The following is an 18,326-nucleotide window of genomic DNA, read 5'->3' as shown; positions in this document are numbered from 1 at the left end:
AAAAATTGGTGAAGAATTGAGGGAGAAGAAGTGATTTGTGTGGAAACTGCTCGTTAGGGCTTAATCACTCCATATCTTCATTATTAATTGCAATTATGTAAATTTGGGTCAAAGCTATATGCACCCCAGGCAGACCTACCTTCCTGCCAAAAAGAATAAAAATCCGTGAAGAATTGAGAGAGAATAAGCGACTTTCGTGAAATGTGGACAACGCCGGACGGATGCCGGACAACAGATGATGTGCTGATTTTATACCCTTAATGTAACCACACACATATATAACCATGCACACATGCCTTGATGTCATCATATAAACAATAATTTGGTTTATGATGATTGTATTTTGATTCATATGTAACCACACACACCTTAATGTAATCACAAATCTATTTTGATTCATATAACCACACACACACACACACACACACACACACACACACACACCTTATCTATCTATCTATCTATCTATCTATCTATCTATCTATCTATCTATCTATCTATCTATCTATCTATCTATCTATCTATCTATGAACTCACACATACACTCATTTTATGCTGATTATATATTAATTCAAAGTCAAATATGTTGATTTTCAGCAAAGAATAAATGAAGTTAATTCTATTAAAATACCTGTACCCTCTCGAGTGTTTTGTTTGTTTGCACCTGCAGCCTATATCAATCTTTAACCTGATTTGACTTCATTCATTTTGAATCATGTATTGTATGCTCTGAATACTGTGTTGTTCATGATATATCATTTCTTATCATATGTTTTGATTCTTCCTGAATTGATCATTCATACTGGAAAATTTGGCTCGGTTGTTAAAAAAAATATGAGAAACGCGAGATGTACTGCCCAATAGAAAATGTTGAAGTAGTATGACATGACATGTTAACCAATGAGATTATTTGTATACACTGCTTTTTTTTTGTTTTGTTTTTTTGAAGCTGTATAAAATTAGAACTTTGTGATTTTGAGACCGAACTCATTATCTCATTGTCTCTCTAGCTGCTTTATCCTGTTCTACAGGGTCGCAGGCAAGCTGAAGCCTATCCCAGCTGACTACGAGCAAAAGGAGGGGTACACCCTGGACAAGTCGCCAGGTCATCACAGGGCTGACACATAGACACAGACAACCAGTCACACTCACATTCACACCTACGGTCAATTTAGAGTCACCAGTTAACCTAACCTGCATGTCTTTGGACTGTGGGGGAAACCGGAGCACCCGGAGGAAACCCACGTGGACACGGGGAGAACATGCAAACTCCGCACAGAAAGGCCCTCGCCGGCCACGGGGCTCGAACCCAGGACCTTCTTGCTGTGAGGCGACAGCGCTAACCACTACACCACCGTGCCGCCAGACCGAACTCAGCTTTTATTAATTGATTTAGTAAAAGTCTAAACTTTTCTGCAACCTCTTGGACTTTGAATCATTTTTGCTTAGAGAGTTTAAGTTTTGAGAGTTTCCACAATAACAACCCGTAATGGCATAAGCTCACCACCTATTGGCCGGATGAGTTAATAATTAATGGTTAAGCATTAAAAGTCATCTAGTCACCGTTCAGTCACATTAGCTGATTATTCAGACTTGATGTAAATATAAAAAGTTTTAGTTGAATAACCTCTTTAGTTTATTTAGTGTCAGGATGTGATGACTTGATTTTATAGAGGACACTAGATATCTATTTTTATTCTATTCACATTCACTGTATATGAGCAATCGCGTGCTCTTATTGGCTACTACATGACCCAGCAAGTGCTGCCAGGCAAAACAAACCTCACCTGGCAGCACTTATTTTATACCTGATATGTTGATATGTTGATATGTTGGTAATATTTCTCAATCATCAGCTGTCAGGTTATAGTCCTATGAAAATCCATGACCTTGAGTTTGACATTTCAAAGTCATTCAAGGTCAAAGATCATGGTGCCAAATGAAAGGCCATATGGGAGTTCCTGTATGTTCATAATAGTAAACATTTGTCTCTCAGCAACCATTTTTGAGTTATAATGGAAAACATGTTATTTTGACCGAAAGGTTGATCTATCCAGTGACTTTGACCTTCACCTTGACCCGATTACTCCCAAAATTTAATCAGGTAATCTACGGCCCATTGCTCACGTACCCTGAAAAATTGAAGTCAATTGGTGCAACCATCTAGACGCTAGATTGTTAACAGACAGACACACAAACAAACAAACCGCACTGATTATAATACCTCGCCCTGCTTACTTTGTCACGGGCGAGGAAAATTATCAAGTATTTAAAAGAAACAGAAATAGAATATAGTTTTTTGTTTGTTTGCCCCCCCCAATATCTCCTGTTCCACACTCCTGCCCAGTTGGTGGTGGTAATGTATGTTTAAAGACCCACTGACACAACTTTTTACACCACGTAATATGTGTATTTATTGTTTTATTGCTGTATTGTGAAATAAAATAACCAAAACTCAACTTGAATAAAGGGTCGTCTTTGTAGAAAATCAAGAATTTCAGAGCCGATTTTGTGTTTTTTGCCCCGGCTTCTACAAGCGCCATGAGCCATTTGCCCGTTTTTGCCGCTAGGGCGAGTGACGTCACATCAGTGTATGTCGTTCTGGATTGCATGAAAACAAAACATGAAGCAGGGAAGCTATCGAGATTGTCTGCCCTCACGTCTATTAAAGATTCTGTTTAAACAGCATAATGTCTTAAACATATGGTCCTGGTCACGTCACACTATTGGTCCCACTCCAAAAAGCATCATGTCTAAGCTCCTGTTAGATCATGTTAGATACAGTAGCTACCAGAAGTTTAGGTCATATTTATGCAGAAATATCAAAAACTCTAAAGGGTTCACAAACTTTCAAAGCATGCCGGATGACATCTTATATCTATCACTCCACACATATATCATGTATATTATCCTAACTAAATATATGAAACAAGGTATTGGCCTTTCAGTTGTTGTACATTACTGGTATTAGCTGCTTTGGCCTATTGATAAGTAATATGCAATGGTATAAGACGCATTTGTGACGTTACAACAAATTTTAAATAACATACATGTATTGAATAACAACACATAGCCACGTACCCTGGCTCGTTCTCTTTTGGCAAAGGCACCACCGGACTTTCGCTTTTTGACCGCCCCTTCGGGGGGTCTGCTGTCATCTGTTTCTCTTTTGACAGATTGATTCGGCCCGGGCCTGTCAAACAACATCGGCACAGCTGACTCCTCCAACACCAGTGGATAAGTTGGATCAAACGTTCTTCGAGTTCTGGACGACAAAGTGAAACAGTGCTCCTTGAAATGTGCTGAACAGAGACATGACCATTTTGTTGACTTCCAGTTCGCACGTGTTTTGGAAACGTTTCTTTCCCACTCTTTTGCTATTTCAGGGTGTTTTTTCCAAGGAAAGGAATGGAGTTTCACTCCTTCCGACGTGGTGTTAGAACACCCGTAAGGCCAATTTATGCTGACAACCCAGTCCTCGCAGACGGTGTCGCAGACAGTGTCTGCGTAGCCCCCCCACCTTCGCAGATGCTCTGCGCGCACCTCCCAAAAATTGTGACCACCGCAGAAGCCTCGCAGACAGCGCCGCAGACAAGAGGGCTCTGATTGGTCCACTCTACCCGCTGTACACGCACTTCCGCTTCCCTACTTTCCCGGTTTGTTTTGTTTTCACGACCGGCATTTTTAAAAACACGAGCGAAGATGGAGCAGCATGAAGAGTGGTTGATTGAGGAAGTGAGGAAGTACGTACATCTATACGACTCCAGTTCTAGTCATTATAAAAAAAAAAAGTTCTAGTCATTATAAGTAACCGGAGGATAAACACTCCACTAACCACACCCACCAACTACTCCTAGCGACTTCGCCCCCCCTTGCGTTGTGCCGGTGAATAACATCGCGCACGCCTATTACTCCCCGCTCAACAATAAATTACAACTGTCTGCGAAAAGCTATCTGCGAAAGCCTTGTCGCAAGAGCATGCAGAGGCCGGTAAGCCACACATATAATCCCTTTTCGGTTAGACGCCATTTAACTTTTTCACGCAAGGAAATCACAACAAAACCACAGCTCAATATCACAAGACTTGTGAGAACTGAACCAACATAGTGACTTGTAAACAAAAACGACACACTGATGTGACGTCACTTCCGGCATCTCTGAATGAGCCCAGTTCATATCCAGGTCAATCTCCCTGCGCGAAATTTAAAATTACTTCTGATGTTTAAAACGGACAGTTAAACCAAGAATTAAAACCAGAATTTATCTTTGGAGTCATATATTGTTTGTTTAAAAATTAATACGAAATGACTGTCAGTGGGTTTTTAATTTGGTTGGCCAACCGCCAATAAAACCCTAAAGAAGAAGAAGAAGAAAAAACCAAAAATACAAAAAAGCAACAAAATATGGAATAAAAGTATTTGATGGTAAGAACATATCTTTTTTTATTTTTCAAGAATTATTATTATTGCATTTTTCACAAATTGCTACTGTCATTTCGCCGGTTTGTTTACATTCTAAGTAGAAATGTTTTTGTCAGAAGTTTTGTATAAAGTTTTTATTTATCGAATTTGCAAAAAATAAAAATGCTCTGTTTCTCAAAATCCAGTGAATGTGGATAGAATAAAACAGTTATTCCGCTCAATCTCATCATACATGGCTTATAGCCAACTCGGTGCTATGCACGTCATCGGCTATCAGCTCTTATACAACTTGATTTCATGGAATAACTTAAATATGCAATTCTTTTTTTCAGACTGTAACATTCTTTACTTACTTTTTTCTACTTCTTTCTCATATAATAGCTTATTTCTAAAACACAAATGCTGATATAGATCCTAACACTGCATTTCTGTTCATGTATAAATATTAATAGCTATAAATCTCACCTTTGTGACGTCTCAGGTTATCTGTTAGCATAGTTATCTGTTCCACTTTGCCATCCATGTGGTGTACACTACCACCAGTCATTACAGCAATTTTAAAGCATGCCATATCTTTGCTTTACACACTGTACATAAAACCTGGCTTGTTGCCTTCTCAGAGCATAAAAACACAGATTATTGCCTTCTCAAAGACTTTAACGGCTCAGCTAGAGCGTAGACCGGAATACTGGCAAAGAACATATTTACACAAAGCTTTATTTTCCTTTGAGTGTCAGTCATGTCATACTTAATACCGTAATACAATTGCAGATGATTCAAATAAGGCGGAATTTATTTCATACATCTCCCTCTAATATTCCAACCATTGACGAGTTTATAAAACAGAATCCCTCCAGCACCCAAACTGCTATGTTTGATAATGGATTTCAAGAGCTCAGCTGCTGTATGTGTATAAAAGAGCTCAAGATGTTATAGAGAGAGACACCGAGCCTCATGGGGGGTGGGGGAAAGGGTTCTGCCAGTTTCTCTGTTCACGCACAAACAGTAACAGGACACAAAATTGATAGCGTTTGTAGATAAAATGATTTCTTGCCTCTTTAGCTCCCGGCACAAATAATTTAATGTACAGCCGCAAGGGTGCAGAAAAGCTGCCATATCTGAGCAAGTGTAAAGGGAGCTAGCTGGCAAAAAGTGCTTAATGAAAAACATAATTTTCTAGCAATAACAGGATGCACATGGGGGAAACAGGAACAGAGCTGTGTTTCATCAGAGTACTGAGATGAAGCATCTTTTAAGGTGCGTTTCTTGAAATATGTCGTGGTTACAATGACAGCAGGTATGATATAGAGATTATATAGCAATTAAGAACCTGCAATTAGGAAAGAAATTCTACTTCCAAAGTGGTAGCATCGTTATGAGCATACCGTTGATTTATTCATGTAATTATCCCCAAAACAGAGCACTGTGGGACGTGATAGTTACCTTTGGATACTGCTGCACAGGAATAAGCACTCTCTCTGACAGCTTGATGTTTTTGTTACTGATGACATCCAGGTATTTCTTCACCTCGCCGTCTTTCCTAAGCTCGTCTCCTTCGTACTTTTCGATTTCTGCAACAGAATAAACAAGGAGCCTTGAGATGTGTTCAGAGTATGGGTCAAAGAGCATTTCTTGTTACTTGCCTCCTAGCACGGTGAGACGTGCACAACAAAACAATGTAGCTGAGACTTTTTCAGGGATCGCTCTCTCTCTATCCCTCATTTTCATTCATTCATTCATTCATCTCATCTCATCTCATCTCATTATCTCTAGCCGCTTTATCCTTCTACAGGGTCGCAGGCAAGCTGGAGCCTATCCCAGCTGACTACGGGCGAAAGGCGGGGTACACCCTGGACAAGTCGCCAGGTCATCACAGGGCTGACACATAGACACAGACAACCATTCACACTCACACCTACGGTCAATTTAGAGTCACCAGTTAACCTAACCTGCATGTCTTTGGACTGTGGGGGAAACCGGAGCACCCGGAGGAAACCCACGCAGACACGGGGAGAACATGCAAACTCCACACAGAAAGGCCCTCGCCGGCCCCGGGGCTCGAACCCAGGACCTTCTTGCTGTGAGGCGACAGCGCTAACCACTACACCACCGTGCCGCCCTCATTCATTCATTCATTCATTCATTCATTTATTTATTTATTTTCCCTGCAATGTACATTTGTTAAGCAGAAAACTAAATCGGACACAGTGAGACACAGTGTGCTTTATTAAGCGTGTGGATCACCCAATGTTAACAGTGTCCGAATGTTAACACTGTGTGCTACGTGTCACTCGGCTCATTAGGTCCACTAAACACTTGTTAGCAAGAGGGGCCCGATTTGAAAAAACGCGCCGCACAACACTGTAATACGCCTTGGTTGAGGAATTTTATGGTGCTTTTGAGGATTGAGCCAGAGATAGAGCAGACGCGCAGCATTAAGGAGGCCACGAATGAAGCTGTCACAAGGCTTCCTCGAGGGATTCCCTCAGCCATCACAGGTAAATTAATGCTCGACAGAATTAAGAATTATGAACCTGCGCCACTCTTGTAGAACAATACAGCAGAGACTTCAGTCTGGGAAGAAGAAGCATGAGAGAGAGAGAGAGAGAGAGAGAGAGAGATGCTCAGCAGGAGGAGCTCATTATTTCTCACCTCTGCAGCAATACTCTCAGCTTCTTATACCTGCACCAAATCACATTCAACCATTCTCACTTGTGCATACAGTGGGGGTGTATGCAGAAAGAGCCTCCTGCTGGTGTCAACTCCACCTAGTTGCCTTTTTTCCAGCCTTCAGACAAGATGCGCTCACCTCTGTGAGGCATTATCGGAACAATATCCATGCAACCTGCAGCTCTCAGGCAGGTTTTTGTTCACATGTGTAGTTTCTATAAACCACAGTCTCTATGGGGTTCTTTATTGCACAGTACTGGGTCTGTTTCTATAGGCAGAGCACATTTATTAGTGGTGTGTTATTCAACTCCACCTAGTTGCCTTTTTTCCAGCCTTCAGACAAGATGCGCTCACCTCTGTGACGCATTATCGGAACAATATCCATGCAGCCTGCAGCTCTCAGGCAGGTTTTTATTCACATGTGTAATTTCTATAAACCACAGTCTCTATGGGGTTCTTTATTGCACAGTACTGGGTCTGTTTCTATAGGCAGAGCACATTTATTAGTGGTGCGTTATTCAGGGAATGACCTTAACCAAACTAACGCAAAGAATGAAAGAAAGAAAAGAAGCTCAACTATTTATATGTTTATAGCGCTTTGCACGTTGCATTTATTGCAGATCTTATCATACAGGTATAAGTATAGAAACTCAAATAGCATCATGCTGTATCATTTATTTTTCTATCAACATTCACTGGATATGAGCAATCGCGCACTCTGACTCTACTACTAGGATATCAGCTCATATAACGTGAGTAGAGAAAAACAAAATGGCAGCGTGTGTTGCTGATTCAACCAAGGACGAAATAAAAACCCTACTTGAAAACAAAAACCCCAAAAATACAAAAAAAGCAACAAAATATTGAATGAAAGTATTTGATGGTATGAACACATCTTTTTTACATTTTTCAACAATTATTATTAGAGCATTTCTCACAAATTGCTACTGTCATTTTGCTGGTGTGTTTACATTCTAAGCGGAAATTATTTTGTTGGATATTTTGTATAAAGTTTTTATTTATCGAATTTGCAAAAAATAAAAATGCTCTGTTTCTCAAAATCTAGTGAATGTGGATAGAATAAAACAGCTATTCCACTCAATCTCGTCGTACGTGACTTATAGCCAACTCGGTGCTATGCGCCTCATTGGCGATCAGCTCATGTACGACTCGATTTCATGGAATAACTGTTAAATATTTTATTTTCCATTCTGCTAAACCTGTGATAAAATTCTAAGTGTCTTCAGAAAATCTTTTGTCTCCAGTGTAAGCATTTTGATATGCCGATGAGTCAAGAAATATGCAAATTAGTCTGTGACATCATTTGGTGACTTCTCACGACTTTTTCTGAGTATGCATTAGCTATTAAAAAAATACAAAAAAGCAACAAATTATGGAATGAAAGTATCTTTTTTTAATTTTTCAAGAATTATTATTATTATTATTATTATTATTATTATTATTATTATTATAGCATTTTTCACAAATTGCTACTGTCATTTTGCTGGTTTGTTTACATTCTAAGCAGAAATGATTTTGTCGGACGTTTTGTACGAAGTTATCAGTTTGTTTATCAAATTTGCAAAAAATAAAAATGCTCTGTTTCTCAAAATCCAGTGAATATGGATAGAATAAAACAGTTATTCCACTCAATCTCGTCGTACATGGCTTATAGCCAACTCGGCGCTACACGCCTCATCAGCCATCAGCTCATGTATGACTCGTGGAATAACTTAAATATAATCAAAAAGAGGGCGGCACGGTGGTGTAGTGGTTAGCGCTGTCGCCTCACAGCAAGAAGGTCCGGGTTCGAGCCCCGTGGCCGGCGAGGGCCTTTCTGTGCGGAGTTTGCATGTTCTCCCCGTGTCCGCGTGGGTTTCCTCCGGGTGCTCCGGTTTCCCCCACAGTCCAAAGACATGCAGGTTAGGTTAACTGGTGACTCTAAATTGACCGTAGGTGTGAATGTGAGTGTGAATGGTTGTCTGTGTCTATGTGTCAGCCCTGTGATGACCTGGCGACTTGTCCAGGGTGTACCCCGCCTTTCGCCTGTAGTCAGCTGGGATAGGCTCCAGCTTGCCTGCGACCCTGTAGAACAGGATAAAGCGGCTACAGATAATGAGATTATAATCAAAAAGAGCTTTAGAGAGTCAAATAGTACCAGGGCAACTGGTATAAATCATCTAGCCCTCCTGTCTTTCAAAGATAAATAAATAAATAAATATATATATATATATATATATATATATATATATACACAATTTTATTTTTGTCCTCCACATCAGATTATTTGTTGTGGATTTTTGTGGAACTAAATGCAACAGCACCAACAATTCTCAGAAGAAAATTACACAGTATGGTATGAAGACACAAGGCTGGGGCTTATTTCTTTCTAACTCAGGCTGTAGATTCAAGCAGCATATCAGAGCCAGTCATGTCAGATGAGTACACCAAGTGAGACACCTGCTAGATTTTGGAGCTAATCCATCCATCCATTATCTGTAGCCACTCATCCTGTTCTACAGGGTTATGGTGTTCTTTGATAATTATCTGCAGGTTTTTTTTATATTCTCTGAAACATCTACTGAAAGTATAGGATTTTCTTGCAACAGTAATGCAAACCCATCCATCCATTCATTATCTGTAGCCACTCATCCTGTTCTACAGGATTGCAGGCAAGCTAGAGCCTATCCCAGCTGACTATGGCAGGGTACACCCTGGACAAGTCGCCAGGTTATCACAGGGCTGACACAGAGACAAACAACTATTCACACTCACATTCACACCTACGGTCAATTTAGAGCCACCAATTAGCCTAACCTTTGGACTGTGGGGGGAAACCGGAGCACCCGGAGGAAACCCAAGCAGACACGGGGAGAACATGCAAACTCCACACAGAAAGGCCCTCGCTGGCCGCTGGGCTCGAACCCAGAACCTTCTTGCTGTGAGGCGACAGTGCTAACCACTACACCACCGTGCCACCCTGGAGCTAATCTATTTAAGCCAATACAGTCGCAGATGTAATAACTGCTAACAAAATTCATTTCTTAATTTATCATCCTTTTTTCCCCCGAAATGTCTTTGGAGGAGACACTAGAAATAGACAGACTAAGCATATGTTGTCCAGTCAAAGCAGAACACAAAAGGACAGGCTATAAAACCATAAGTTTAGTGACGTCTCATTTGAAAGGAAGGGTCGCAGCTTTTCTGTTTAACATGCCTGATATTCAGAAAAAAGCATGACATTAATGGCATTTAATAGACGCTCTTATCCAGAGCAACATACAACATACCCAGAACAGCCTGGGGAGCAGTTAAGTGCCTTGCTCAAGGACACTTCAGCCATTCCTGCTAGTCTAGGGAATCAAACCAGTGACCTTTTGGTCCCAAAGCTGCTTCTCTAACCATTAGGTCATGGCTTGAGATGAAGCCAGCAGTGCATTATGGACATGAAACAATAAAATAAATATATGAAATACAGTGAATAGCCTATCTGTATTCAAGTGTGTGTGTGTAATAGATTGCCCCTTATCATATTTATTATGCTATATTCTATGATGCACTGTTCAGTTCTAATAGTTTCAATGTGAAGTTATTAACAGCTTTTAGCCCTGACAATAAAATAGTGTAATACAAAATATTATTGCATTTCATATTATATCATTATGTTAGATTAATACACATCACGTGTCCCTGTATTGCTTCTCTGATGCTATATACAGAATCACAAAGCTTTAATTATGAGTCTTTCCAACACCACTATATCCCAACAACAGTGTGAAATCACAGCAGACTCATTGACATGCTTCGTTCGTACACATGGTGACAAGTTATGTTCAGGTTGACTGGATGGCTCTTCCAGATGTGACAGGGCTCTTTTATTCTGTCACGCGCCATGAAGAGGTAGTCCGGATTAGAACCCACTCCACTCACTCCTCCTTTCATTCTCCTGCTATGAAAGGCACAAAAGACATTAAACTGAGCTGAAAATGAGAGACACTTGGTGACTTGTGAGCTGACAATGCAGCAAGGTGAGCGTTTGATTTACGAATGTCTGAAAATACTCGGCGCTCCGGACCACAACAAAACATACCTGTTATACCACCACACTGCTAATCAGACATTATTGGTTAACTGTATATAACAGCAGCTCTGACAATAGTGTCACCCATAAGGTTTATATTAATACGCTCATTCTATTACATTATCGTTTCGAACATGCTTTTAAACCACTTACACAAGTGTTTATGATGCAGTTTTGGAAGAAGTCTCCAGTGTTAGCACCAGTGTTGTAGTCAAGTCACTAAACCTCGAGTCCAGTCTTGACTCCCCAGTGTTCAAGTCTGAGTCATTAAAGAAAATTTCGAGTAGAGTCCAAGTTGAGTTCAGTACTGATCCGAGTCAAGTCCGAGAACAAGACTCCAACTGCACCATTTGACGGTGGCTGTTGCTGCCTTTATGTGAAAGCGTCTCTGCTACTGTGTTGGACTAACGTTACTGCTTGACTAACCCATTTTAGTTAATAGGCTACAGATAAAAAGCTTGTTCATCACTTAGCAAGCCCCGCCCACTATCAACAGGGCAAATAACATGAGAGAGGGTTAACACTAGCTAGTTCATCGGTCAGCAAGCAAGCCCCGCTATCAACAGAGCAATGAACATAGCGTGTCACTTACTTCTCTGGGTGGAGTCTCGCCAAATGACGATTGAAGTTCGAGGTTGTCCCCATCGTCTCCTCGATAGTTCTTCTACAAATGGAACACAGAGCAGTGCATTTTTTCCCACTGCACGAGAAGTCTGTATAAGCAAAACGGACAATCCTAGGGGCTTCTCTCCAGGCATTTTAGGACCTTTAATGTTAGTTTGTTCCTGAACATGACGTATGAACAGGTGAATGTGCATTCTCTTGCACAAAATTAGTATAAAAATTAATGTAGATATAAATATCTTATGCCAAATTATTATGACATGTTGCAAAAATAAAGAAAAAATCTGAGTCCTCGTCTCCAGTTTACAAGTCTGAATGCAGCTAATGCATGAGTCTGAGTCCAAGTCATCAGTGCTCAAGTCCAAGTCAAGTCACGAGTCCTTAAAATTAGAGCATGAGTCGGATTCGAGTCCGAGTCCTGGACCCGAGTACTACAAGCCTGGATAGCACCTTGTAATGGGAAAGACTTCAGGACAGAGGAGTTTCTCCTTCCTTCAAGTGCTTCAAGCTGTTATAACTTAACCAGGACTAAATTGTTTAACGGGTGTTTTACAACATTTTACACAATGCAATGAAAAAAAAACTAATAACAATGCATAGCATTTATGTTACAAATAGTTATAACAGATAAAATGTTCGAAATAGTTTGATTTCAATTCACTGTGAGGTCCCTTTCAGTCACTGACTTAACACTGATTATATTATGCTGTAATATTTTAAAAAGAAAACGACAGACAATATTTTTATGGTGCAAAATCAACAGAAACACAGCACTAGAATGAATTAATTTCATTCTTTTTGAATGGAAGTAAAAGGATTCGAGTTGGTAAATGTACAAATATGCGTTCCAACTTGTTCTAAGCTGCTAATGAATGAAAATGGCTATAATCATCAAAAGTTAGTGCTGGCTACAGCAAAAGTAGCCGGCACTAACAAATTCATGTCTTCCCACCTACTACTTTCATGCTATAATTACCAAGAGGTCTTTGCCGACTCAGACCTGCCAGGTGTGTTCTTCTCTCATTACATGGACAGGCTTTGGGACATTTCTCTTGGGTTAAACAGGAGAGAAATTGAGATACTCTAAACACAATTCCATTATCTACTCTCAGTTCAAGGACTTAGGCAGGTCATAAAGTATGTTGTCAAGGGCAGTAAAGAATATTATCCCGGTCGAATAGTTGGCCAACAAAGCGACACTGCCCTTATCTCCCAGAGGCAATTTCTAATTTATTACAACTAGTAAATGTAATTGAATGTTGCTACAATGGAAACGAAAACTTCAACCTTCTGAATACAACCAAAACGTCTACAGACATTCACAGTATTACAATGTACTTATCTATTATGTTCAACCATCACTTTTCCCCGATTGCAGCTCTTTAAAAAGGGGATGATTCTGCAGTCATGATCACATTAGAACCTGGAAGGATCTCACAAGAAAAAAAATCTGTTTGAACAGCTCTCCAGCTTGTAAGTCCCACTCGAAAAGTCACTAGAGTCTCTCAGTAGCCGCCAGTGAAACAATATTCCTCCCTGATGAAAGAACCTGATTTCAGGGCGGCACGGTGGTGCGGTGGCTAGCACTGCCACCTCACAGCAAGAAAGCTCTGGGCTTGAGCCCAGCAGCCAGCGGGGGTCTTTTTATGTGGAGTTTGCATGTTCTTCCTGTGTCTGCGTGGATTTCCTCCAGGTGCTCCGGTTTCCCCCAGGTGCTCCGGTTTCCCCCACAGTTTAAAGACATGCTGCCCCATGTGCCTTGGGCTGAAGGTTGGGCTGAAGTGCCCTTGAGCAAGGCACCTAACCACCAACTGCTCCCCAGGCACTGTAGTATAGCTGACTACTGCTCTGTGTGTGTGTGTGTGTGTGTGTGTGTGTGTGTGTGTGTGTGTGTGTGTGTGTGTGTGTGTGTGTGTGTGCTCACTGCTTCAGATGGGTTAAATGCAGAGGATGAATTTCACTGTGCTCGAGTGTACATGTGACAAATAAAGGCTTCTTCTTTTTATCCCCTGCCCAACCGAAGTTTGGTGGGGGATATACAAATGGGTTCTGTCCGCTGGCCGGCCGGCCAGTCACATTTTCATTTCCAGGCCATATCATTAAAACTACTGAAGATATCTTCATGAAACTTTGTATACATATCAAGCAACATGTTAACTGGCACCTTTTGCTATTTTGGAAAAAAAGTATTTTTCAAACATTTACATAAAAATAGATTTTGACTTAGTTTCTAAGGGCAATGGTTCGTTTCCGGAGCATACGTATCCAAAACTATTCATGATAAGGATTTGAAACTTGGTATACATGTTAACAAGGTGATATAAATGTGCCTTTTGATACTAAGAAATTTGAGAAATTTAAATTTTTCATGTTTCCATGGAAACAATTTCAGACTTAGTCTCTCAGGTTAGTCTTAGGGGTAGGTTTTGTTTCCAGAGCAGAACTTGAAAACTATGAGTGGTACAGTATGGTCTTGAAAGTTGGTGTGTGTGTTGATTAAGTAATGTATATGTGCCTTTTAATACTAAGAAATGTGAGAAATTTTAATTTTTAGCTCACCTGGACCAAAGGTCCGGTGGGTTTATGCCATGGGCTGCTAAGGTCAGTGTAAAGAGGTAGGGTTGGTTTTTCTGCAGCAGAGCTTGAAAAACGTGACAAATAATATCTTGAAACTTGGTATATAGTTGGTATATAGGGCAGGGGATATAGATGACTCTGTCTTCTTGTTCTTCTTCAATCTGACCAAAGTGCAAAGAAAAAGCAAGAAATAGTTGTGTGTTTTGAAACTTTGAATAGACTTTTAGGTTTATATTTGCATGTGATGTGCTTTAAAATTGCTAAAAACATAAGGATAGATGGTTAATTGAAAGGTTAATTTGGCTTATGCAAAAAATTTGAATCAAATTGCATGCATTTATGTTTGTTTGTTTTTTCAGCAATATTAGTGCTGAATTAACATAACCTGCATCCACCAAACAAAAAAAAAAAAAAATTATCTTGAGTGTTTTCTAAAGCTGTTTTGGAAGCCATACAAGCACTACCTAATGGCAAGTATTTTGATACTTAATGGCATAAGCTGCCATTTTTAGTAATCATGTAAATTTAGATCAAACGGCCATATCAGCAGTACCTTAATAGCATTTTCCAGGTTATGGGCACAGAATACAAATGAAGCAAACGACTAAACTCCGCAGGAATGCTTACTCTCCAAGATGTCCATGAGTCATTTTATTTTTAAAGACCATGAACATGCATTGAGGAACTAATATTAGTTTTAGGTAACTGATAGAGAATGAGATAAACTCATTTACAGCATATTAAAGGTGCTCCATCTTCGCAAGCTGTGTTTTGCCAATTAAGTGTCCTCATTTCACCAGGGTTTTTTTTTTTTCATTTTATTTCTTTTTTTCTCACTGCGCATCTGCTTGATGCACATTCCTAAATCAACCTAACTGGACCCCAAGGGATTAATATAGTTTTGTACTTTACAAAATCGCACACAGGACAAAAACTCCACTTCTGATGTTTTCCTGAATGTGAGCTGATTACCTGCTTTCTCCCTACACAGACTAGCACCTTTACAACATGCTTTCTGAAGGACAAGTTAGTTTTCAGTGTTCAAGCATTCATATTCATGCTCTGGTGCTAGATTTTCGTAGACACTAATGAGTCCTGGCTGCACAGAACTGATTATTCCTAGGAGAAACAAAACTCGCTGAACGTTGCAGTTTGACCTCTAAATAAGGAAAGGACGACATCTCATCGTTCTCGCTGCAATTAGAATAAATCTGTGCCATCACAGCCAGTATAAATCCTCCAGTCTGCTGTGGAGATATCGAAGAAAAGCAGTGGAGCTTTCAGGCTGTTGGTGGACAGATGTCAGCTCAGTGGGTTACTGCAGTTTTCGGCGAGCCATAACAGAGTTACAGCACAGAGTGATGCTAATTAACTCAAGAGATCTGAATTTCTGCTTGTGGTGAGGAAACTATTCTCGTGCTCACATGTAACTAGAATTTAAAAGCTACTGATAATGTGTGGATTTTTCCATGTAAATCAAAACTGGACGGGAATTGAATTGACTCACTTGTCATTATTCTCTCACTTTTCATTAGAGCTCTTTCTTCTTCTAAAGCATAACAGTTCTCACTATCATAATAAGGTTATAAGGTTCCTTAATTGAACCTTTGCCTGGGGCATTTTATTGCCAGGCTCTCTCTGTGTGTTTGTGTGTGCATGCATTCAAATTTCTGTCTTGTATATATATATATACACACACACACACATTTTATCATCAATTTATTTAAGGAACCCTATTATGATAGTGTTCAGAAGGAGTCAGAAAGAGCGCTAATTACAACTATAAAAGAAAGAGCAGTGATTTAGTGGGGCTGGTCGTATTGAAGGATCTTCTGAAAACTTTTCTATGAACCTTTTTCTGAAAAAGAAAAGGTTAAAGTTATGGTGTAGGCAAAGAATTATTTAGAAATTTAATATACAAGTCAATTAAAATGCCTTCAGCACTACAGCTCGCGATGAGTTTGCGAATGCGCACAGTGAACGTTCTCCGAGCTGCACGAGTTGTTTTTTGGTGTGTCTCCTCCTAGTGAGTGGCCAAAAACGTTGCGAAATATTTCAGTGCATGCACTGAAATTTGTTGGCGATGTTTTTGTAGCGGGCGGCACGGTGGTGTAGTGGTTAGTGCTGTCACCTCACAGCAAGAAGGTCCGGGTTTGAGCCCCGTGGCCGGCAAGGGCCTTTCTGTGCGGAGTTTGCATGTTCTCCCCGTGTTCGCATGGGTTTCCTCCGGGTGCTTCAGTTTCCCCCACAGTCCAAAGACATGCAGGTTAGGTTAACTGTTGACTCTAAATTGACCATAGGTGTGAATGTGAGTGTGAATGGTTGTCTGTGTCTATGTGTCAGCCCTGTGATGACCTGGCGACTTGTCCAGGGTGAACCCCGCCTTTCGCCCGTAGTCAGCTGGGATAGGCTCCAGCTTGCCTGCGACCCTGTAGAACAGGATAAAGCAGCTACAGATAATGAGATGAGATGAGATGTTTTTGTAGGCAAACTATGTGGCAAATACTCGGTGAGTTTGGGAATACTTCCCAATGCTTAAGGAACCTTCATAAAGCCTCTTGAGATGTCTTTGTCTCAAATCCATGTCCCGGATGCTTGCAAGAGCCTCAATAACACAGCAGCCTGGCATAACCTAGCCTTCCCCGAGACTTAAAAAGTGCATTTACATTCAGGGATCCTTCGTAGCGCATTGTGCACGGTCTTGGGACCCAGTCATTATGGGAAACACCTGACGCTGATTTGAGCACAATCAGCACACGCATATAAAGACACTGTTTTCACAGGGACTTTGTGAAGTATTCTGTCAGGTATGCAGCAGTGGACAGATCTAAGTGCAGGAAGAGTGTTTATTAGCAAGCATGAGATTTACAGAAACAAAACGTGAGGCAAAGCCAGAGTTAAAAAAAAACACAAATGAAACCAAAACAGTGTCATAGAGCAGAGTCATAAAAATAGCTAGAAACAAATGTGACCGTGATAATGATGATACTTCGCAAAGCCTCTGTGAAAACAGTGTCCTTATATGCGTGTCCTGATTGCGCTCAAATCAGCATCAGGTGTTTCCTATAATGACTGGGTCCTGTGAGCGAGCGTGGCCAATCGAGCGCGTGAAGGCATGTCCATCAAGTGTTCACCTGCTGTGTGACCACAGATTCTAGCTCACCTGTATATCGCCATGCATTGTCACCAAAACACATCATTTTCATCGATAACCCATCACAAAGCATCACGAGCTGTAATGTGACCGTAGATTTACAAAAATATAATTGCGTGTGTGTGTATACTTTTGCTTGCTACATACTGAGGACCAGAATTTTTTTTTTAATCAACAGAGTTAGGACACTTTGAGGAAGTGAGGACATTTTGGCTGGTCCTCACTTCTTCAAAGGACTGTTTAAGGGTTAAGACTTAGGGTTCAGGTTAGAGTCAGGATTAGGGTGGTTATGGTTAGGCATTTAGTTGTGATGGTTAAGGTTAGCGTAAGGGGCTAGGGAATGTATTACCGTATGTCAATGAGGGTCCCTACAATAATAGAAGTACGTGTGTGTGTGTGTTGCATTAAAGTGAGCCTCCTTGTGTCTTGTCTCGCCTCTGAACCCACATCTGTCTTGATGAAGACATGAAGAGTAAGGGACTGTGGGATAAAGGACTAAATAACTACGATGGACTATTTAAAATAAATAAATAAATATGGTCATCTCTAATTTTACACTTCTCTACTGGTAAAATGTGAATTGACAAACCAAAACATGTCAAACATAAATGCACATGCGGCTCTCGCTGCACTGGGAAATGCACTGTGCACGGAGGGTTTTTTTTGGCTTGGTCCTTTTCATGAAGGGTGCCAATAATTTTAAAGTTGACTAGAAATCCATAATAAAAATTAAACCTGTACATATTTACTCAAAAAAAATCTATAAATAAAGAATTAGCTAATTCAATCGTATATTTCT

The 18,326-nt window shown here is 40.4% G+C and overlaps 1 protein-coding gene across 1 annotated transcript in view; it reads right to left on the bottom strand.

The window, feature by feature from the left end:
* The window catches only part of khdrbs2 (KH domain containing, RNA binding, signal transduction associated 2), a 237,727-nt gene that overhangs the window by 169,822 nt on the left and 49,579 nt on the right, over positions 1 to 18,326 (bottom strand). Inside the window, exon 2 of the mRNA XM_060926333.1 lies at positions 5,865 to 5,992. Coding sequence (XP_060782316.1) covers positions 5,865 to 5,992 — 128 coding nt within the window. The remainder of the gene's footprint in view (positions 1 to 5,864; positions 5,993 to 18,326) is intronic.

The sequence above is a fragment of the Neoarius graeffei genome, chromosome 7 (genome assembly GCF_027579695.1).
Source record: "Neoarius graeffei isolate fNeoGra1 chromosome 7, fNeoGra1.pri, whole genome shotgun sequence".
In the NCBI taxonomy this organism is placed as follows: domain Eukaryota; kingdom Metazoa; phylum Chordata; class Actinopteri; order Siluriformes; family Ariidae; genus Neoarius; species Neoarius graeffei.
The sequence above is the reverse complement of the archived record's forward strand: the minus strand, read 5'-3'. Positions and strand labels throughout refer to the sequence as shown.